Genomic DNA, 23,749 nt, shown 5'->3' with positions numbered 1-23,749 from the left:
TCATCCACAGAAGGGCAGAAGTGAAAAAAAGAAGCTACATTTAGAAAACAGAAGCGTGCATCCACTTCCAACATGAACTCCTTCATAAACAGAAAGTGTATTGAGTTCTGTCACATAAAGAAGCTATGGAGGTATAAAGAACACATTTTCATCTTCTGCTATCCTGTGTGCTACCCAATAATCTGTCATTAGATAATCAAAATAGTTTTATTAAAATAGAAAGCAACAATTAGACATTCAATATTAATCTTCCTGAGGACACCAACCTAGAAGATAAATTCATTAGACACGAGCGATAGGTGACTTTGCCCAAAGCATGGAAGAGGTCTGGCTCACTCCTCCTGCTCTGCTCTCTGCTGGAAGTCTGCTTGCCGAGCTCTCCAGCCCTGCTCTCTCAGCATGCCCTCTGTGCAAGGGAAGACCTGGTAAGTGCCAGGCCAGGTTTCAGTCTGGTCAATTAGATCAATTAGGTAGCCACAGGCAGGCAAATAGGGGGAGCGATAGCAGTGCAAATCCCACTCTTAGATATGCCAGAAGATGTTTCTGCCTGGACAAAGCCAGGTGGATGATAAAGGAGGATGGAGTCTGGATGCAGAATGCCAGTCGTGAGCCAACAGCACAGCGCAGGTTAGTCAGGTTGATGCATGTGTGGCTTTTGTGTCACTTATTAGAATTTTCTTCTGCAGCAGGGAGCAGGTGACAGTACCAGCCCTGCCCCTTGCTCTCTCTTCAAAGTTGCATTCACCAAATCCTTTGCATTTACCTCTGAAATGTGCCAACTCTTCCCTAGCAGTGTAAAGGGAGCAGGCTCCAACTGGCTGCATTTGGGATTGCCAAGTAATCTGCGGTACAGGACATTGCACTGCAGGGAGAAGGAAGGTCTGAACAAACTGGAAAACAGACTTAGGCCAGGATCTGGAAGGTCCAGCTGGTCTTGGGTGAATTGTGACTATCTTGCTCTCACTTCCCACTGTGATTTGCTTTGAGGGCCAGGTGCTGCTCTGTCCCTTCAACAAAGAAAGACTGGGAGAGATACACTGCTCTGAAGACCTAAGTACAGAGGAGAATGAAATGCATCTGTACGCAGCAATGTGCAAAGAAGGTGGGTGAGGAAGGTGGCAAGAGGGAAGGGTGGGTGATGGCAGTGGCTGTCTGCAGCAAGGTGGGACAGAGATCAATCTCACCTAGGAAGGTAACTGACATTATTTATAAGCCTGTAGCACTTTGTTCTTGATTGGGAAAGATAGTGCAATTACAGCAGCTGTTTCATGAGATCAGCTTCCAAGGAATTTCTATAGCAGGTATCAGTGAAATCACAGCTTGTTGCTCTGCCTGTTTAGATAGGACATCCAGTCATTGAGAGGAGGGTTCCCCACAGCCACCAACTTTTTCAGAAAGGCACTGGGACGTAGCTGGGGAACATCAGGGTGGAGCTCAGAGTATTTCTGCAGCTTAGACAGAATGTTAGGGAGCCCAACAGTGGAAGCGTAGAACATGGGGCCGCCCCTGTGCTTTGGCCAGCCATAACCATTGAGATAAACGACATCAAGGTGTTCTGGGCCTGACGCTATTCCCTCAGCCAGGATGTTAAATCCTTCATTGATAAGAGTAAACAAGCAACGCTCCAGGATTTCCTCCTGGTCTATAAAGCGGGTCTTGATTTGATGGGTGTCCCTGTACTCAGACAGAAAGCTGTGAATCCACGGGTCTGGTTTGGCTGTCCTACCCCCAGCCTTCTCGTACTCATACCAGCCTTTTCCAGTCTTCTGGCCAAACCTGCCTTTCTCACACAGAAGGTCAGGCAGCGGGCTGTAGCGATAGCCATGCCGCTGGCGGGCAGCTGTTCCTGGAGGCAGTGAGGGCCCAGTGAGGCCCTGGTCCTTTCGAGACCTCCAGCCCACATCCAGCCCAGCGAGATCAGACATTCGGAAAGGCCCTATCTTGAACCCAAAATCTTCAATAACCTGATCTACGTTTTCTGGTCTGCTTCCTTCCTCTAAGAGGAAAACTGCCTGTTGTAAATATGGGTACATCATTCGGTTCCCAACAAACCCAAAACAGTTCCCTACCACCACTCCTACTTTCTTTATCACTTTGGCTAGCTGCATGGTCGTGGCAATGGTGGTGGGGGCCGTGTGACGGCCATAGATTATTTCCAACAGCCTCATCACATGAGCAGGGGAGAAGAAGTGCGTGCCAATGACCTGCTGTGGGCGGCTGGTGACGGAAGCTATTTCATCGATATTCAGGGCTGATGTGTTTGTACACAGAAAGGCCTCCGGCTTGCAGACTCTTGATAGCTTGTTGAATATTTCCTTCTTTAGTGCCATGTTCTCAAACACAGCTTCAATAACTAGATCTACATCCCGCAACACATCGAAGTCCACAGCGAACTGGAGTCGTGCAGGGTTATGGAAATCCAGGGTTTGGGCACCCTGCTCCATTTTCTTAGCCTCATGTTCCAAAAGGAGCATCACGGCTTTTCTTCCTGTGTTCAGATACTCCAGATCCTGCTCCAGGGCTACCACAGGTATCTTGGCCTTAACCAGAGAAGTCACAATGCCTCGGCCCATTGTTCCCAGCCCTGGAGATAAAAGTGAGATAGAATCAGAAACTGTGAATAGAAAATGTTACAATCAGTCATTTGACAGCAGCACTTCCTTTGGTATCTCCAAGATAAAAAGCGGAAGCTTAAGCAAAATGCACAGGCAGAAAGAAAGAACCGAAGACTCAGAAAAAGGAAGGTGAAGTCTCTCTGTAAGGGAGCATAAAAGTCTGAAGAGAAATAGCATAAAGGCAAACTGGTGTCTTCTCGAGATTACAAAATACCAATGGGATTCACACTGGTGCATGTGGACCACGTGATTCATGTCTTGTCCTTGCAAAGTTTTATCCCTATGGAAACCAGCATCACTTAACAGTTAGAACTTGGGGAGTGAAGACAGGAGGTCGACCCTGTTTCTGCCAGCTTCACCTTGAGATACCAGTGCCTGTCTTGTCCTTTTGCTACGGTCCCTCATGGGCACTCACAGACGAACATCTCTGCAAACAAAGACACCCCACGCAGATATTTTGACACCAGGAAAGCTCAGACAATTGGTTTCTTCCTCTTCCTTGCAAGCTTCCTGTTTGTCTCACTCTGCACTTCACTGCGTAACCTTTGATGCAAACACAAATTCAGCCGCTCTTTCTTTAAAGCGTCTCAGAAGAATCTCATCTTGACTTTCATCTCTCCTGTATCGCTCATCACCAGTTCAGGCATGGAACTAACATTGTGTTCTTACCCTGGGACAACAGCAGCCTTTTGCTTGCTGTTCACGCTTTGTATTGTTCATCTCTGCCAACTGGGGGCAATCCAAGTCCTCTGATAAGGGCCATTCCTAACTTGAGGATTACTAAAGATACGGCCTTCCTTGACCAACCATACTCTTGTCCAGAATGCCCACAACTGATCCTCCATTTAAGCTGTTTTTTTCCTCTGAGATCCACAACTGTGCTGTGACCAGCTCATACCCTAAGAAATAACATTGCTGAGATTACTGCCTTGATACCTTCCCTCCTTTTGAGCCCTTCCCCTGGCTCTGCCCTCTGTTACATTAAGTGAAGCTGTGTGCTTACACTTTCCTATGATACCCAGCCCACGCTACTTATTCTGTTCTCCCATGATGGAAGCTTTGTGGACAGAGCTAATACAACCTAGTGAGAAAGCCAGCACAATTTTACCAGCTTTAAAAGTGCAAAGCATTCAAATGGGAGGATTATTAATATCCTAAATAAAGGAACAACTGCGCAAAGGCCAGGTTGGTTATAATTCTGTAAAAATGATTTTTTTTTTTAATCCTTGGTTTACAAATTAAATTCAGCTAAACAAATGAACTGAAACAAAGGGATTAAATTTTTTGTCTAAAGCAGCTTTATAGAGAAGAGCTGAAATTATGTCGTCAGTTAAACAAGTTCCAACAATGAAGGTCAAATGAGGTGGTGTATTTTTCCTGCAAGCCACACACCCTTGCTTCAGTTCTGTCCATGCTGAACTTGTGTACTCAGAAGGCATTTCAAACATTCCCTGCTTAGCTTTAAGAACATAGTTCTTACAGATCTCACTATCTGGAAGCTTGCTCATAACAAGCAAATGCTGAAGTTCCTTTATGGGAAATTTGATCCATTACCTCATTATCAGACACTGCTAAAAATTAATTTGACAATTAAAAGTCATATCACATGAATCATTTCTTAATACTTAATTGTCCGTGGTTTGCTGACTGAAAAGCAAACAAACACAAATACCTCCTCCCACTTTGCTTTGTTCTCAGAGGCATGGATGTGGCAGCAGAGTGCTAAAGCCAGCTTTCTCCCTGTCTTTGCTGAGCTACAGAGACTGCTTTCTTCTCAGTGTGGCAGTGTCTCTCACCACCTCACGAATACCCACCAAGCCTAGCCCCATCTCCAGGGCTCTCTCTAGACAACATGGTGAAGGGCTTGCAGTTCTGCATTTGGTTCTTTGTGGTTTCCTCCTCAGTTCATTTATTCCTTTCCAGCGTGGGCACCTGGGATTTCTCCTAAGAATTTCCAACCTCCACTAAAAAGACCCACATTCTGGGCCTTAGTAACTCCCCTTCCGCTCGGCTTCAGTTTCATGACTGAAATCTCAGCAGTTCTCTCACAATGTGAACACGCTGTTTCCTCCTAAATCACAACTCTTCCATGAGCAGTGGTTTTCCAGCTTTCCATTCTGGTGGCAGTATCTGATCCAGCAGTTTGCTTTTGTTAACATGTAGTATTCCCACCTAGGTTTTCACCATCCCTTGACAGACAGGCATACACGTCTGTAGTGCTGCACTTTCTAGGCCACAGGAGTGGGCTTATAGACAAGACATGAGCTTGCCAAGCTTGTTTCTGACCTAGAAAAGCTGTCTCTCGACTTACTACATAACTCTTCAGTGGCCTGTACGAAATGATGTTTAATGAAGCTGGCAGAGAGAGTAATGAAAGCCCCAAGGGTTTTGTTACATTAGAGCTTGCACAGCATGACTCCCCTGGAAATATTTTCTAAAATTGGGCTATAAAGCCTGGGAGATATCTGGCTATTTAGCAGGGAAAGAAGCATTTCTGAGGACTTCCCTTTCAATTTTATCGAGATTCATGATCATGGGGAAAAATATGTTAGAGCAGTAAAAAATGGTGAGGAATCATTGGGTCTTGCATGTTTAGAAGGAGAAAGAGAAAGGGAAATGTTGCATGCTCCATTCGGATTGCATAGCTAATAGACAGAACTACTCCAGGACTACTACTGTATATTTCATTTTCTTCCTCAATAGGGCTCTTAATGCACCCCAACTGTTAACAAAAAAAACACCCTAAATAGTTGTCTTTCATTCAAGGAATTGTTTCCAGAGTTGTATCAGGAATGGCCAGAGCATTTCAAAACTGAAATCCACTTCAGGAAAATAATAGTGCCTACCCCTCTTGCCTCTGATCTTTCACTGTGCACTGCAGGTTTGACACAGGCATAAAGCTGTGCTTAAACTCACAAAAGTTAAGGCCAAATGTGGATATGGCAAATCGGTTTGTTGGGAAAGCTGACTGAATAGCTCTTGTTAATTACTGGTCTATCACATGAGGTACCGAGAATATGAATGATCGTGCAAAATTAATTGAAGGATTTTAAAAACAAGTTTCAAAATGAGCTCAAAATATGTATAAACTTATGTAGAGTCACACATGCCAGAGAAATACATATCAGTAGAAAATACTCTGAACTATAGTGAGTATTTGAACTTTAAAACGACAGGAATTGGAAACAATACTTTATAGATCGGTAAGAACATGCAAAGATGATCTCATTTCCCATGTTAAAAATAACAATGAGCAATAGGTGGCGGTGGACTGATTCTGACTGGAGCTGCTTCTTTGTTTCTGGTATTAACTTCAAGCAGAATTAATGTGATGCTCAAGGCAAGGAGGGAGAGATGGAAAGACTGCAGAAGGGATAGAGATGAACTCTTTTTCTGGGTGAAGAGGAATGAGAGTAAGTGGAAAGAGATGAATGCCAAGAGTCCGGAAGCAGAAGCAAGTAAAGTAGGCTAAAGTCAGCCTAGGACAGCTAGGCCAAGAGCAGGTGGGAACCCACACAGCTGGGTGCTACCTGCTTATCAGTCATTCAGTGAGCAAAATGCAGATAAAGGCAGCTGATGGGAGGCCAGCATTCACAGGAACAGTTGCCAAGTCATCAGCAATGCCATCTATCAAGGGTGCCTGCTAAAATGACACATAATCCCTGATGTTGAATATACATTAAGACTTGGTGCCAGTTCCCTCTAACAAGTCCTGCTAATATTAGATTGACACTGAGTCCACAAGGCAGGGCTTCCCCAGCATTCATGACACTGCTTCCATTCCCTAAAGGTCCTCTGTGCTGACAGAAAAGGCATTGAAGAAGGAAGAAGTCACAGTGGTCTAATCAGTGGCTTCTCATTTTGCAGTGATAATAGGCAGAAGAACCAGCATAGTGCAAGGGCTTTAGTGCAGGGAACAGCACTGCCTATTGGAAAATGAAGGTTGCAGAAGAATGCAAAAATCCTGCTCTGAGTGACTTCCTCTCTTCAATGAAAATAGAGACCCTGAGTCTCCTATTGAGACTCAGTACTTTAAAAGGATGGTCAGCCTTATTTTAAAAGGTGTCAGTCCCTCAAAAATCACCCCTAAGATTTTTATTTTGGGCACTTCAAGAATGTGCTAAAGATCAAGAATGTGGAACTATGACATACTGCACAGCAAGGTACTGGCTGGAGAGTGACTTCTTGTTATGTGAGCCTGAGAGAAGAAAATGCAATTATGTTGGCATGTTCCACACCCATCTCCAAAAGGCTTTTATTTCATGCATTCAAGGCAAGGGAACTGCTAGGTCACAGCCTGAACTGGTGACTGAGCACCTGGTGAAGGGCTGGGCCAGCACTGGAAGGGAGAACAGGTGCAAGCAATTCATCTATGTGACCAGAACCTCATTTAAGGGTTGGCAGCCATAATGAAAAACATCTTTGCTTAGAGGCTGCTTTCTTCTGGGAGTTTTCCAGTGAACCCTTGTCTTCAGGATGGGGTAAGCTATTCTTTTCATATTTTTTGATTGTGGCTAATACTTCTCTTGGGCTATCCAGAGCTGGTCAGAGGCAGCTATATGCCTCTATTTCATACCAGATAGAAAGAAATCCTTCTGCAGGAAAAAGTCTGGTGGGGTGAAAGAAAAAAACTAAGTGATGGAAAGCAGTGACATTTAGCATGGCATACAATTGAGAATTAAAAGGAGGTGATCGATGGTCTCTAAAATAGATGCTGCTCATCATATCAAGCATGAGGCCTACACCTAGTACAAATAAATCAAGCCATAATAGCTGGCTATGGGAGCTGTATTGACAGAAGAAGTGATTTACAGAAGGAATTAAGAGTTCTACTAGGTGTCAGGGCCTTGGGTGCATTAATAAGTTTTAATGACCTTGACCAGCTACATCTCAAACCTCTGCCCTATGTCTGCTGCCTTTGGGCCTCAGAACACACATTAAGCTCAGCTGTGGACCTGTATCCCCTTCCTGAGCTACATCAGAAGAATGTTTGCCTCTGGCCAAAGCCACTGTTGGTCCAGACTTCAATCTGCTGACTGGCTTCCTAACTCTGCCTTGCATTTGCTTCATTGAATCTCTTTTGCTTTATCATCTGGATGTCTAGTAGATTCCTGCTGTGATTTCTATGCCTGCCCTGACTGCCTTGCTCAGGCACTGTAACTAAATGATACACCAGAGGGTTGTGCTGCCATCCAGAGGGAGAAATGGGTTGGCAGGAACATCATGAAGCTCAATGGGGAAAATGCAAAGCGCTACACCTGGGGAGGAATGATTTGATGCCCCAGAATATTCTGAGGGCTGACTGGCTGGAAAGCAGCCTTGTAGAAAAGGATTTGGGATCCTGCTGGACACCAAACTGACTGTGACCTGCAATTGGTCTTTGCTGTTATTAGTATACAGGGTGGCATGAGGAGGGGTGATGCTGGCAGGTTGTGGGAGAGATCTGTTCCATCTGCTCAGCACTGGTGAGATCACAGCTGGAGTACTGTGTCCAGTTCTGGACTCCCCAGTACGAGAGAAACATGAAATTACTGGAAAGAGCCCAGTAATGGGCCACAAAATGATCAAGGAACTGGAGGAACTGGAGTAATTCCTATGTGGAAAGGCTAAGAGACCTGGAGCTCTTTCAGCCTAGAGAAGAGAAAGCCTGATGGGTATGGCAAGACAGAATCTCACTGATGTACATAAAAACCTGAGGATAATGTGTGAAGAAGAAATCAGGCTGTCAGTGGTACGTAGTGATGAGGTGAGAGGCAATGGGCAGAAACTGAAACATGGGAAGCTCCATCTGAACATCAGGTAGTACTGCTTTTATTGTGAGGGTGAATGAGCACAGGCACAAATTTAAAGAGGCTCTCTTATCACTGTCCTGGGAAACTGGTGGTAGGTGGCCCTGTTTGAGTATGGGTGTTGCATAGGATGACTTCTAAAGGACCCTTCTAAATTGTGGCTCCGTGGTGCATTACTGCCCTCCACCTCATCCCTTGGGGAGAAGCCAGATCTTGCTGTGTGGTTACAGCACCAAATTAAGCTGATCAGATGTTCTGAATGGCCCTTCTGGCTATCTGTTACTGCTATTAGGGTTTTTCTACTGTGCTATTTATTGTAGCATGATTAATCAGTACATAAAGAATGTCTGTTCTAATGTTGATTCTAGTCACCTGATCATTCCTACAAGACTTCAGCATAAGCTCCTTCTGCCTAAGAACATGGTGCAGGACTGTCCTGTTTGGGATTGCATGCACCTATGCAATAGTTAGGCAATAATTCATGCCTGAAAGACACAAAGGTCACAGATCATCCTCACAAGGCTTGTGGACCAAAATTTAAAAAACATTTTCATTACAAATACAGCACGGATTCACTTAGGGAAGCTAATGAAAAGAAGGGAACTTTCAATGAGAACTAAAAGAAAGTGTGGCCTGAAATGAGTTTCCAGAGAGCTCATATTTCAGAGCATGGGAGGCCCAAGAAAACCCAGGACAGAGCAGTATTGGTTTGGTGAGCTTCCTCTGAAACAGAATGGATGTCTTCCAAGTGCTCCATTACTCATCTAACCATTTTTGAGTGCTACTATCAACAGGCAGAGCTGAAAGACACTTTTTTTTTATATATAAATCGCAGCAGTGCATCAAAGGCTTTATTTAAATTGCTCTCATAAAAAATTAATGAAGGCATTATCTTGCTGGGCTACAAAATGGCAGGAGTGGATCCCAGTGAGATGAAATCTTCTTAAAAATACAGCTGTCAAAACATTTTTGTTTTAATATATCCCTGAGTGGCTCTATACACACTACACACTTGCACCACAGAACTAGACTGAAAGGAGGAGAATTTTAAGCAAGCTGGCTTACAACATGGCATAAAGCTAGGACTCAACACAGCATTTCTTCCAAGGGAACAGAATACATATGGTCCACAGATGAAGCTCACTCTGAACTGAGAGGACAGTGCTCTTCTTAAGAAACAGGTGGGATAAAGTAGCAATAGTAGCACATAACTTACCATTTGATTCTCTGAGCTTACTGATACAGTGGTGACTTCTCCTTTTATGTCACCCATGGGCCTCAAATATGTGTGTCCTGTGAATTCTAGTTAGCCTTTCTGCCATGAGTAAAGCCTCACCTTACTTGCTCACTGAAAGGGGCTCTGCTGTGAACTGTACAGTCAGGAAATGAAATGGCTTTTCCCCCCCTTACCTATCACAGCTGCTTTGTGGATGGGCTGAGGGGAAGCACTTTTCCATGAAGCTCCACTGGGTGTTGTCCACTTCTCCACTGCTCTCTCTGCAAAGAAAGCATGCTGCAGTGCTTTGGCCTGGCCTGAAGTCAGCAGGATGTTAAACAGCTCTCTCTCCTTCTGGACTCCATCTGCAAATGGCTTCTCTGTGGCAGTTTTGATTGCTTGGAAGCACAGCTCTGGTGCCAGGCACCCTTGGGCCCGTTTCTTCACCTTTACAAGAGCCTCAGCGAGAAACTCTTCCATGTTGGGCAATTTGGGGACTGGCTTCAGGCTGAGCCTGCGGTGTCCCAAGGGCTGGCCTGTGGGTAGAAAAATGGAAGTTAGAGAACAAAACATTTACATCTCTTGGAGGACTATGGGTTTTCACCTGTTTCTACATAGAAGGTATAATGCAGTCCTATTCTTGTTCCACCTCCTTCTAAGCCTACTGCACTACTAGGGCTTGCATAGCACAATGATCTGGGTCTAGTATTAAATCTGGCATTTCCCTTCAGCTTTGTTTGCCCTGACAATGACAATTTTTCAAGACCCTTCTTCCTAGAATTCAATGAACTGAGATTTCAATTTCAAAGACATAATTCTCTCCTTTTCTCAGCTAAAGAGTGGCTTGACTTCTTCAGTTCTAATTCCACAGTCCCAACTGTCACATTCATAAGGCTATTTTTTCTGTAAGCCTCAATACTGGAGTTTTCCCTCAGTATTGCTTAGTACTCATTGTTAGCCAGATGCATTCGAGTCAGGGTCCTGACCCAGGCATTTATATGAATGACTGGGAAATACACTCTGATTTTAATTTTTCCCTGACAGCAGGATTCCCTCCATTCCCTGTGGGACTAGCTGAGAGGATGGCTCACACAGCATGAGTTGGGGAGCAAATGAATAACAAGGAAGAGTTCATGCTTCTGTGTCAGCAAGGGGTGAATCAAGCAGTCACACAAATACACGAGCCTCATTACAGGCAGAGGTTGCTATGGTAATACCTAGAAAGATTTTTAATTGAGAGAAGTTAGTTACATTTCAGACACTGAAATCCTCTCTGTCCTCTTCAGAATTATAAACCTCTGGGCCTGCTGGGAGATCTATGATCTATCTGTATTCAGGCTATTTCTTATATTCTTAATGGCAGCTTGTCTCAGTAAAAACCATGGTGGGACAAGATTGGAAGCTGAGAATGTATCTCCTCAATATTCCAGAGCTGCAAAAAAAACAAAGTTATAGCCACATCCAGATTCTTATCTAACGGTGAGGCGATGTTATGGTGCTGGGTGCTGCAGCACTATTCCCAGAAGCATCCAGGATCACCAACAAGGCAGGATGGTAGGTGGGCCCACTGTGATGGGAGCCCAGAGCTGAGAAGCTCTCTGGCATGTAGCCTCATTGCTCTGGCTTCTGTTACAAGCTCTGCCATAGGAGCATAATTCTTTCAAAGGTGGCATATTGCACCCAGCTCTCCTTTCTCTCCCTGCTGTCTAACTTAAAATGCCAGTACATCAACAGAAGACCCAGGAGCAGGACATCTGGCACCCCAGCATATGCAGGATGCTGAAAATGGGAATATAGCAGTACCACAACTGTGGTTGCCTGAAGAACATGGCCTGACTCTAGATCTCTTAACTCATCATGTTTGTTTGACTTAGTACTGATTTCTTGAAGCAATGGTCTTCAGAGCTTGGGCTTTTAAATCAAGACTTTTGTACAACAGACAGAAAGATTAACACTAAGTAACTCTACGTGTAAAGTAAACTGAAAACAATGTTTCCTCGCTGACAGATCCAACCCATATTTGCTGTCAGTACTGCAGGGTTTTAGTAAGGATGATGTTTGTTTATTTTTGAACCCTTTGTCTTCCCAAAATGCATGTTTCTAACATGAGGATGCTCTTTATCCAATCAGGTTGATCCTTTCTGAAAAGGAAATGTCTGGTTTGTCCCAGAAAGCACATCTGATGGCTGGAAGGCCACTGAAAACTGAGCAGATCGAGAGACTTTGCATCTCTGATGTGGTGATGAGACTACTGGGAGCCTTTAAGCATGGTCTTCAGGTAAAGCAGTACTTGTAAGTAGAAACACTGAGGGAGGACATGAGATAGTTACTGTCTTCAGGATCCTACAGTAAAACTCTTATTTAGTGAAGTATTTCTGTAGTAGTTTTTTTATGAACAGGAAAGAATGACGTGAATCTAAACTTGTGCAGGATACCTACAGCTTGATTTCTGAAATCAAAAAAGCAGGAACATGATGAACAGCATCAGATGTCATGGTACAGGAAAAAGTGGTATCTATGTACAGTATCTAGCACAGACACCTACTTTGTTTTCATTAGAGTTTGTAGTCCAGGTAGCAGGAAGGATGGATCAAATCCATAAAACCTCTAACAGAAAAAGCAACAGTAAGCCTGCAGTATCAAACATGGTGCTATTAGAAAAAAAAAAAAAAAAAAATAGTATTCCAGAGTGGTGAACTTTTGGGATGTTACTGGACTTCAGATACAAGAGGCAGGGTTAGCCCAACAACCAGCTTACTGCAGTGAACTGCTTGTGCATGCCTAGGGAGCGAAGCTGAAAGTGGTCCCCTGCTTCTCAGGCTAGCAGCAGTTTCATGTCAGCTAGAAACAAGTATGGCTCCTATCAGATTTTTTATTATCCTCTGGTTGTCTCAAAGGAGCACTTTATTAGACTTTCTGTCTATGGATGATATTAGCCAGAATGATAAGCCCTGAAGAGAGATTCAAATACCCATATAGTGTACATCTTCCCAGAGATAGAATAAAGGCCCTTACAACTGTAAATGAAAGCTTTTCTCCAGCAGCCTTCATTTAAGGTGTGCAATTACTACATGAGCAGTAATGTTACTCCTGTGAGTTTCTTGAGCCTCAGAAGAAACACCTGCATCCCACACACTTATTGCTGTTGGTCTACAGTCAAACTCATAATCCTCTTTCCACGTGGAATTTAATACCTGGGGGGTCTGAACTAACCTAAATTGAACTGATGTTGGTTGGCTCTTTGATGCAAACCATGGATACTCTTGTGCCCCAAAGAAGATAAAGCAAGAGATGATTATAAAAGGGGAGCTCTGAAGAAGTCAGCCATGCAGAGGATCAGCTGCCATTTTCTCCTCCAGCCCAGGAAGGCCAGCAGAGGTGGGCAGTATAAGCTGCAAACAATTGCAGTGATTTTTCAATTTTCTGATGCCATCAGGTGGACAAATTATGCCATGCAGCTTTGAATTAGCACAGCAATTATCAAACAGATTTAATGAAAGAAGACTCTTCTGGTCTCCAAGAACGTAGTTCCTATTCGTTTCTCTTCCAAAAGTGAAAATGCTTTCTTTTTCCTGAAGAGCCTATTTCTTCTGAAGGAAGGGAACACACTCACTTCTGAGTGTATTCTTGCCTAAAAATAAGAGATCTTAATTGTCTTTGTGTATTCCTACAGGCATTCCTTCAGAGCTGCTCAGAAGGTGCTCATTCTTAGGAATATTCCATAAAAGTTTATGGATGAAGATGCTGTCCCAACAAAACTGCCATAAAGGTAGCTCTGTCACTTATGCATAGAAACAAAGAGCCCTGCTTCCATACAGCCACCCGTTTGAGGCTGGTTTCTTGCTCTGAGGTGCTGCAGCTGCAACACTGAGAATGCTTCAGAGGAATTACCTTAATTAGCTCCTTGAGCTGGATGCTGCAGCACAGCTCTCCCTGGCTAAAAGCAAAAATTCCAGCGGTGACAATGAGTTACTTAACCAAACTGTTCTGTAAGAAGCCAGCAGTTGTTAACCTCAATTTAAAAAAACAAAAAACAACAAAAACCCTCAGAAATAAAATGCTGCACTCCATACAAAGTGCACTTGTTATGACATTATATAATTCCACTTCTGTCCTTAAGGTTGCCTGAAACATGTTCACTGAAAGCATAACTCGCTGTGAACAAAAACCAGGCCAGCTACACGAGACTGTCATATCTCTTCTGCAGCCCCAAGTTAGTGACTGAGGTACAGAACTGAAAGTGTTGGTTTGCTGTTGTATGGCAGAAGATTTTAAGGTTATGCAAAAGCCAAAGCCAGGAATGGCTCAAGAGGCATGTGTGGACTCTGGGTACCTCATCCTGTCAGCCTGATCAGGTCACCAGAGGCTAAATGGAGTGTCAGAACTTCTCATGATGTTCTGTGAAGTCTAAAGATGAATTCACCTCTACATCTCTCCTACTTGGAGAACTGTGCCTCCAGTGCTTTCACTGTTAAAGAACATCCTGCCAGTAGAGCAGTTGGAGAAAGTCTGAAAGCGTGTTTTTGGAAGTCCTGTTGGAGCTGGTATATAGAGTGATGTGAAATACCTTCAGCAGTGCTACTCATTTGTCACTGGTGCAAGAAACAGAAAAGCTACTACAAGTAATGAGCAGGACTGGAACAGACAGGTTACTTGCTGGATATCCAGATAGGATCTTTGTATGCTTGTGCAGTTCTCAACTTTTCTTGCTAGTGGCATTTTCCTATGGAAATGAAGCTACAGAACATGGATTTCTGAATAATGGCAGTAGATGTAAGTTCCAGAAAGCAAGTTACACTGAGGCATAGTGCACTCAGGGATTCATTCCTGAGGTTCTCATCTGAAGTTGAGCTGATCTTGCAATTCTCATTTGCTGCACTATGCTGTCACGGAAGAAATAAGCTTACAGATGTCTAGAATTCACCCAGTTTCACATAGCATTTGTTGAAAACCAGGATGCTTGCCAGTTTGCTGCATCTAGCAACATATCTGTTATTCATTTGATGATATACTGCCTCTGCCATCAGTATTGGTGTAGATCTTACACAAGATGTCATTCGTAACCCAGAGAGTACATTAAAGGGAACACTTTGGGTTAATTTGTCTGGGAAAGTAACAGTGAATTATCATTCAAAACAGACAAGATCAGGGTGCCGAGGTGCCTCAGCTTTTCTTAAGCAGTGTGGAAGCATATCACCTACCTTTCTAAAGTTTTTATATTTAAACAGTCTAATTAGATATGGGGAAAGAAAAGGATTGCTTATATCAACAGTTCTGCGCTAAAAATGAAGATACTGTAGCGTGGATACAATGAGATGGAAGAGAGTTACAGAAGACCCAGACAATGAACACCCTTTTTCACTTATCTGGTAAATCCCACATTGCAGCTAAGAAGGTACTTTTTGAAGAATGTTCTATTTTGTATCTAAGATATATCTAAGTATATACTATTTTGAAGAATAGTGCATTCACTGAGATGTCTTAAAAATATAATGCATTGTCATCCAGAGCTGAGGCTGCTTCAGCTTCAACAGTGGGAGAAGTACTCTTACAGAGAAGGAAAACCATTCCTGTTTGTAGTGGAAATTGTTGCAGGAACACTCCAGTTTGGAAAAGCACTGCCTGTAAAGACCAAGTGATCAGAGAAGATGGGTGGTAGTGCTGAGTTGCTGTTGTTTTCCTTCTTCCTTGTGTGCATCTTCTGAAAGGATTCTACATCTAGTTCTGACTGGAGACAATGGTCCATCTCAGAGTTGGTGGGAAAACGTTCTGTTTTCTCTCAAGGTGATGCTTTTCAGGCTGGTCTGTGAATGATCCTCTTTCTGTGCTAAATCCTGTGAATTTGACTTTGTTACTTCAAAGGCGGAGAAATCTCTCTGCGTGTCTCCCCATCTCCATAGTCCATTTTCTCATGAAGCAGCTGAAGGGTAACAGTTACAAATCACTGAGTTGGGCTGAGGATGTGCCAGTCCCTCCACTAGAGGGAGGGAGAACGTTATTTTCAATTAGCTGTTACTGATGGTGCAACCAGAGTACATAAATGCCATCCAAAACTGCGTATAGAAAGAGCGCAACTCTCTCAAATCAGTTGAGAGCAGCAGTCCAGAAAAACATGGATATAAAATTATAGAAGCATGAGGACTCTCTACTTTTTTTTCCTCTGAATCCTAACTTAATATTTCTGCAGCTCTTCAGCATCTGAATTTTTTCACTTAACAGAAAACAAATCCTGCTGTTCATTCTAGTTCATATGGATGCCAAAACCCAACAAATGGAATGTGAAGACTGGAACAAGCTAATGGGTTTTGTTCTAATTCTCTTCAGCCTCACCAATTATTTCCTGGCATTGCTACAATTCTTTCCTCACCAATCAACTTGTTTGCGACACGGATTGCTGCTTCGACTGTATTCTCTTCCACAACTTCATCAACCAAGCCCAGCTTCAGTGCTTCAGTTGCAGAGATGTGTCTTCCTATGATGAAAAGAGAAATAAGGTGACTACAGCTGGGGCATTAAATGTGATTTCACTCTTTTTCAGTCTGATCAAATGACTTACATGTAGCTGGCCTCAAGTATCAGACATGCTTATCAAGTGCATAACTAACTACATGCCTCAGAAGGGCATGTGTCCCTTTGCTAGTGAATCCTGGGAGGAATCAAGCTGAATTTCAACTCGTGCAGCTATGGCCAAACAAACATTATGATTCATTAGACAAAAGCAATGGCATGACTTGCTCTCATCCTCACATATGGAGCGTGGCACAGTACTTTACCTGTAGTAATTATATCCAGGGCAGCAGGAACCCCAATCAGTCTGGGGAGCCGCTGAGTGCCTTCAGCGCCTGGAAGCAGCCCAATTGTGACTTCTGGTAAACCCATCCGTGCCTAAACCAAAGTCAAATTCAACAACAAATCTGATTAACAAGATCAATAATTAGGAGCTGAGCAGAACAAAGACAAGTAGACCTGATTTGTGTGCTGATTCTTTCGGAATCCTCCATGAACTACTACACAAAATCCTAATTTCTGCTTTTTTTCTGTATAAGATATTTAACCCAGAAGCCCACTCAACTTTTTCAAGAACTTATGTACAGGAGCAGAAGAGGTATCCATCAGTGGATGTGTGGGTAGTAGCACAATGCTGGAGATCGATGGAGACAACGGCATCACCCCAGACCATAACATGTGCAAAACAATGCTTCCAGCTGCACAGCTCAAAAGGGCAAACAGTTGTCAGTGTCTCTGTGACCTGCTGTCTCCTTTCGCTATTTATGAGAAATTTATTGCAGGAAAACACTCACATACTGAACTCTTCACTGACTGTCCTTCAAAAATGCTCAGGTGCTTCTTGGTGCACTTGAGATTTACTCGAGTTATGGTAAAGAAGCCAGTGACAGCTCCTATCTTCACTTAAAAAATGATTCACTGTGTCTTTTTGCTTAAATTTTATACTGTACGTTTCTAACTGAGCTCTTAAGAGATGTGGAGACATTTTAAGATCTGTACTTCAGGCACCTATCTTAGGTCACATGCAGGGTATATAAAGTGCCTCTTTATTGTGTTATAGCAACCCACACTGCCAGGTGTGAGTAATTCACTCTGAAAAAACAAGGAGACACTCCTGTCAGGGAACAGTCTCTGTAAGGAGATGAGGTGCTGCTAAAAGACAGTTGGGCAATCCTGAAGGAAGATATTTGAGAGAAAAAAGATGACTTTGAAAGACTTAAATGTGGAGGAGGGGAAGCTGTCTGCTGATTAGAGTGCACCCTGAGGAAACAGCCCATGAGGAATCAAATTGTAAGTGCTCTGTGCTAGCTGAGTTTCAACTATCTACTGAAACTAGGCCACTAGCAGAAAGAAATGCTAAATTTACGTGGCTGGGGAGAAAATAAGAAAGAGAAAGTCATGCTGCATGAGCCAGCTATGCAATTGTGATAACGACTTCTGAGACTGAGTGCAAATTAACACTCAGATTCTGAAGTTTCTAATTAGGAAAGACACACTGCTCAGCTTCTGCTCAGCTGCTCTTCAGGAGCAGCCTCCCACTCTGTACATGGCCACGGGCCCCAGATGCTCCCACCCACTTCTCTAGTTCACAGTGTTACCTGCACGTGTGCGATACGATAATGACAACCAAGTGTCACCTCCAGGCCTCCTCCCAAGGCAATGCCTTCAATGGCAGCCACAACAGGCTTCTCACTCCTTTCTATTAGGGAAACTATGGGGCCCAAGCCAAGACTCTGTTTCTTTGGAGCAGAAAATCCTCGAATATCAGCGCCTGTGGAAGCACAAAAATGAGAAGGAATTAGTGGAGGAGGCAGTGAATGGAACGACACCTCCCTCAGTGCCATTAGACGTCAGCACTCGCTGATGACTGAGGTCTGACAGAACATGCTGCTGGCATGTTAACAGGCAATGATCTCTTGAGAACAGCTGCAAGAAACCCAGGCTCCTTAAGCATATTCAGGTCACTAAGGGGATGGCAAAATAGTATGTAACTGTAATGATCGTGCAGTTAATGCAGTAATTTGCAAAGATGCTTATTAAAAAAATAAAAGAAGTTAAGTCTGGAGAAGCGGAATTGCTTCTTACAGGTAATGTCAAACTCCACAGGAATTTGTTAGCTTCACGGATCTCTACAACTGGAGGAGACCCGTTACAACTGCCCCATCCCAGGATGGCTCTATATAATTGGCTAATTCTTGGTCCTGAGATTTTATACAGCGTCATGGAAAGCAAGGAGACACCAACATGTCAGGAAGATAGGAAGATAAGAAGTTGTTCCCAGTTTCAGCATGAATCTACCAGCATATTTCTGGCCTGGACCGTCCAATCTGTGATGTGTTCAAACCAGTCTGGGACAGCAGAAAAGGCTCACTGTTTTGCAGCTATTTTCAGCCACATCAGAATTTGTGGCATTTTGTTGTTAGTGCTACGTGGCAGAGAATCTTCACATGTGGGCACAGTTCTTCCTCTTTTTCTCAAACTGTTTGAAGGAATGTCTTACCTGCACTGAACTTCCCATTTTCGCCACAAATTGTAACAGCTTTCACTGAAGGATCTGTGTCTGCTCTTTTCAGTCCATCCTCTAATGCCTGGAGAACTGTCGAACTGAAATAAATTAGAGATTCAGTGGCTAACAACCAACTACATCACTTTTCCACCAACACAAAGTGGCTCAGTGAAAATAAGCAGTGAGTCCAGTAAGTCTGCCCTCCGGTTTGTCTTCTGCCATAACCTCTCTGCTGAATATTCATTAGTCTCCCTCTCACTTCAAGGGCAAGCCAATCCAACAAGCCAATCACTGCTGACCTGTGCCAAGAGGGGAAAAAAAGTATGCAACAGGATTTTGAACAGATATGAAATTATTGATTTGAAAATATTGTGCAGAAAAAAAACCAAAACAATTCTGTCACAGGAAGCAATCCAGTGCTTCTGTGCTTACAGTAGCTGTGTGATCAGCAGTTGCAAAATACCAATAGAAAGAGTCTGTTCCAGATGAAAAGGTTCTGGATTTTCCATAGGAAATTATTTACAAGCTCTTAGTGTCATAGCACTTACAGCAACACCCTCCTGCCAAAAGAAAGATTTGTCATCCAAGCTGCCCATGTTATCTGTATTAATACCACACAATTGGTTTTGCCACGTGACACTCTACTTGCAAATATATTTCTTCTCCCTTCATACAGCTTTCTCCCATGGAGAATTTCTTGTGGGATGAAGAGGAGATATGACCACTTCTGGAAGCTTCCTGTTGTCCTGCCCTGGAGCAATGTGCCTGCCCCAGGACATGTCACAGCCCAGCTGAGCTGCATTGCATGCAACGCACACGCTGTAGCTGACACTAAAAAGATGTCATTTTCCATGAAGGAAATCATAGTAAAATGTATGATAGTAAAATTGTAAAAATATTCAGGAGTATCACAACTTCAAACAGCTAGAGCATGAAAGAGACAAAAAGTCACCCTCATTTGCATAAGTATCTCATTACTGTGCGACAGTATCATTCATGTAACAGTAACAATGAGAAATTCACTAGGTGCATTCCAATCAGCACTTAATTCCATGCTATGTAGCCAGCTCTGCCATGCCTACTGTTTTGACTGCAAGAGAAGCCATCCTGACGAGGTGCCTCAGTGCTATGTATCTCAGCAGCACGCTGGGTGGGTAAGCGTGCTCCCCAGGACAGGCTGTTCTTGTTCTTGAGGCTGACCACACTGGGTTATTTCTCCCTTGCACAAAACTCAGTGATGTGCTGGGTTTGTAACAAAGGCTCTTAAAACATCCCTTTTTTTTTTTTTAAAGGATTTGTAAACACAAATTTAAAGATAAAGGAAAGTAGCGTAAGGGAATCCTGGAAATTAACTCGGCCAGGCTGTAATCTAACAACAGAAAATGCTTTTTGTGTGTCGTGCTGGTCCCTCCTCTCTGTATCTCCCCCAACATCCACAGTCGCTGCATGAGGGATGCTCTGGTATGTATCTACATACCCTCATTTAGCATCCCTTACAAACCTGCTGCTCATGCATTTGTCTAATCTTTGATCCTGCCAACCCATCTGCCTCCACAGGCTCCTGTGGCATCAAGCTTTGTATGATCTCTTTAAAAACAATCTCCTACCAGTGTAATCAAACGCCCCTAGGTCAGCTACCACAGGATTCTGTAATCAGAAATAGACCTCCAATTTATTTACCTTCTTTAGGATTTCATAAACCTTGCCCTTATTCTCCTACAGCCTTTCCCTTCCAACCCAGTGACTCCCAACCTCTTCAGCATGCTTTCTTAATGCTCTTGCCTCTCAGTTTTGGTTGTCCACTTCCAGATTGTCCCTGTGTCCTGCAAATGCATAGTCCAGAACTACAGACAGTACTTCAGAAGTCCTATAGGTTTTTTACCATAGAGGAATGGTGCCCTCTCTTTTGTTCTGTTCTCAGCATGTGTGCTGGTAACACCCAGCATTTCATGAGTTCTTTGGGCTTTCCAAGCACACTGAGCTGGTGATCTCAAAAATCTATCAGTGGTAAAGATCCTTTCTCTGAACTGTAACTGACAGCCTTCTTTTCTTTTTTTTTCCCCTGCTTTTTCCCCCTATTGTTTTTAGCATGCTTTGCAATGCATTCTTTATATTTTTAATCCTCTTAATTTCCAGCTTACATCTCCCCTGTCATGTTTTACAGGCTTTCTTATTCACATCTGATTAAGCTTTCCACTTCTTAAAACCTTTTTCCTGAGTGTCCCACGAAGCCTTGCAGTGCCAGCAGCCCACCTCTGCTCAAAGGCTATGGCTGATCCTTTCTCTTGTTAGTTTTATCTGTCTGTCCCCCACACTTCCAGTTCCTTGCACATTCAAGTGCCTCCTCTCTAAGCTGTGGTCTCACAGATGATTAGGACTGCAAACCTCTGGAAGTTAAAACTTTGTAAACCACGAAAGAAAAAAAAAACAAAAACAAGTTTGGTACATGCCAGCGCTGTTAGTGGAGAGATGGATTAGCTTGAAGAGAGTCCATGTGGGAAACAAATTTGCTGCCAGCCTCCCAAGTCGGCATATATTCCTCAGGAAAGCACTGCCTAGGAGGTACCTGCACAGCAGCAGATGCTGTCAGACAGCAAAAAGCAAATTCCTACCCACCAGTGGCTTCTGAAGTGCTAATGGCTGGTGCGATGGAGTGGGAACTGGGCTAACGGTGCTGAGCATCACGTCTAATGGGGAGAGAGAGATGAGGCTGGAGCACAGCAGAGCAGGAAAAGCACATCAGCCTTTTAAAAAGCATCTGTGCCTGCTGTGAAATTAAACTGTCAGGACTGCAGGACATGGCCCCTGTCTGTAACTTTCCCTGCCTGCTATCACCTACACAGACAGACATCTCAAACAGCAATCACAAACCTGCTCCCCTACAGATGAATAACTAAAATATGCAAGAAGGTACACACAAGGATCACAGAGTGCTCTCTACCTTCCATAGCTATAGCCAGGTCTCAGCTCAAAGCTGCCATTACGAAACAACTGTTGATCCTGCTGAACCAGGTTTTACTCCAATTGCTAACCAAATGGCGCAAGCCTAGTTAAAGCTGAGCTTGGTGCAGCTGTCACACTTGCTCCTTGCAAATTCAGCAAGTCTTAGTAAATCAGGAGATAAATTAGAAGCCCTTAACATCCAGACTTTCCTTCTGTTACTGGCTACAGGTGAGTGGAAGAGCCTGCAACAGACTCCAGCTGCACGTGCTGTGTTCGCTGCCTCAGCCTGCCAGCTGTTGGACTGATCTCATCTATCTATCCTGCTCCCTCATATGTTGCAAACTTAAGTTTCATGGCATCTTAACTGATTTAAACCCATGCTGTGCAGATTCCTGTCCTCACTTATGCCTTGCAATCATGCAAGGAGTAGATGCAGAGAGCTAGACTGGCTGAAAGCAACTCCAAGAACCAGGTTGCTCATGCCAGCCCCACAAGCAGCAGCACAGCACAGCAGGGCTGTGAGAACCAGGTCCAGGTCACAGCAGTGTGCTGTGGAGTGCTTGCTGCCTTCCATGGTAGGGACAGAAGGTTTTATGGGCACAGCCTGGCTGTGTTCCAAGCCTGCTCTTGGCCAAAGGAGATCCAAGAGACATTATGGGAGTCCTACACATCCAGTTCATCAGTCAGGTTACTCCTAATTTGCTTTCTCATTCTAATTATCCAAGTATGTAAAAAGGGTCTTTCTGTGCTTTCAAACATTGCAGTGAAGGAGTGAGTGCAGGCAGCTGGAGCAATGCACCTTGCCACAGCAAGGGCAGCAGCTTGTGTTTCCCATTCATGCTCATACATGCCCCTCAGCCTCTTCTTAACAAACTTTCTGCTTTAGAAGTTGCGTGTGACTGCAGTGGATGTTTTGCCTTAGGAGAACAAATGGAGCGAGCACTATGGTCACTGTTACAGCATGGCTCCTCAACTGTGACTGCTTACAAGGCAAATTACACAAACCAAACAACACGTGTATCCCTTCTGAAAGATGGAAAACCACAAACGTGCGCAAGAACTTCTTTACAGTGAGGGTAATGGAGCACTGGAACAGGCTGCCCAGGGAGGTGGTGGATTCTCCTCTGGAGATGTTCAAGACCTGCCTGGATGCCGACCTGTGCGACCTGCTGTAGGGAACCTGCTTTGGCAGGGGGGTTGGACTCGATGATCTCTGGAGGTCCCTTCCAACCCCTACAATTCTGTGATTCTGTGAACTTCAGGGGCTGTGCTTGGCTGCCTGTCCCCAGCTGTTCTGAGATCACCTTCTTCATCAGGTGTAGCATCAGGAGGTCAGTGCCTTCATCATTTCTAAAGGCACATGAGCGGCCTGCATTCTGACACCAGGGCTGGACGTCGGTGCCTCCCGCTGAGCCGTGCCCTCTGCTCACGGAGCCCTTTGCCCCAACCCCTGCGCACACTTGGAAGCACAGCTATCAGCCAACGTGAGAAGCAGCACATCATGGAGGGAAAGCCGATTTCCACCTGCAAACTGCACGGGAACTGAGAAATAGAAGAGCTGTGCTAACGCTGTGAGCTACTGCTGACACTTCGCGGTGTAAGTGACAAGGAATGTGCCAAGTTTGACGAGAGATTCCGAGGGAGATGGCAGAAAGCGCACGCCCGTGAACCTGGCATTTCTCCCGAGGGGAAAAAAACCCTCTAGACGTTATAACAAGGAGCACAAATCACGAAGGAGCTCAGCGCAGTTATGGCAAAACGATATCTAAGCTCTAAGCCTCGTGTTGTCGCTCTGCAGGAGCCACCCGAACTGACAAGCGCAGTGCCACGGCCGCACCCCTCGTGCCCTCAGAGGAAAGCCCGCAGTCCCGCCAACCGAGCGGGGCCCCAGGCTCCCGGAGCCGGGAGAGCAAACTCCCGGCCGTGCCGTTCCCGCCTCACAAAATGGCGGGCGGCGCCGCCGTTACCTCAGCGCGTTGACCGGCGGGTTGCGGAGCCGGATGACGGCCACGGCCGCGGCGCCCCTCGCGTACTGCGCCATGCCGAGCGCTGCCGCTCTCCCCGCGTCTCTGCCCAGCGCCCGGCTCGCAGAGCAGCCTGCCCTGGCGGGGCGGGGCGGAACGGGACGGGGCACGGTACGGCACTAGGCTTAGTGACTGTCAGTGCAGCGTGC

At 44.5% G+C, this 23,749-nt stretch overlaps 1 protein-coding gene across 1 annotated transcript; it reads right to left on the bottom strand.

Moving 5' to 3' along the window:
- Positions 1–193: 193 nt before the first annotated feature.
- EHHADH (enoyl-CoA hydratase and 3-hydroxyacyl CoA dehydrogenase) lies at positions 194–23,749 on the bottom strand. The gene is made up of 7 exons (XM_048954779.1): positions 23,544–23,749; positions 18,628–18,731; positions 17,726–17,898; positions 16,394–16,505; positions 15,988–16,092; positions 9,815–10,156; positions 194–2,584 (listed from the first exon to the last, which is right to left on the bottom strand). Exons 1-7 carry the CDS (start codon positions 23,615–23,617, stop codon positions 1,314–1,316), a joined length of 2,181 nt encoding a protein of 726 aa, XP_048810736.1. The 5' UTR covers positions 23,618–23,749; the 3' UTR covers positions 194–1,313.

This window comes from Lagopus muta, chromosome 9 (genome assembly GCF_023343835.1).
Source record: "Lagopus muta isolate bLagMut1 chromosome 9, bLagMut1 primary, whole genome shotgun sequence".
In the NCBI taxonomy this organism is placed as follows: domain Eukaryota; kingdom Metazoa; phylum Chordata; class Aves; order Galliformes; family Phasianidae; genus Lagopus; species Lagopus muta.
The sequence above is the reverse complement of the archived record's forward strand: the minus strand, read 5'-3'. Positions and strand labels throughout refer to the sequence as shown.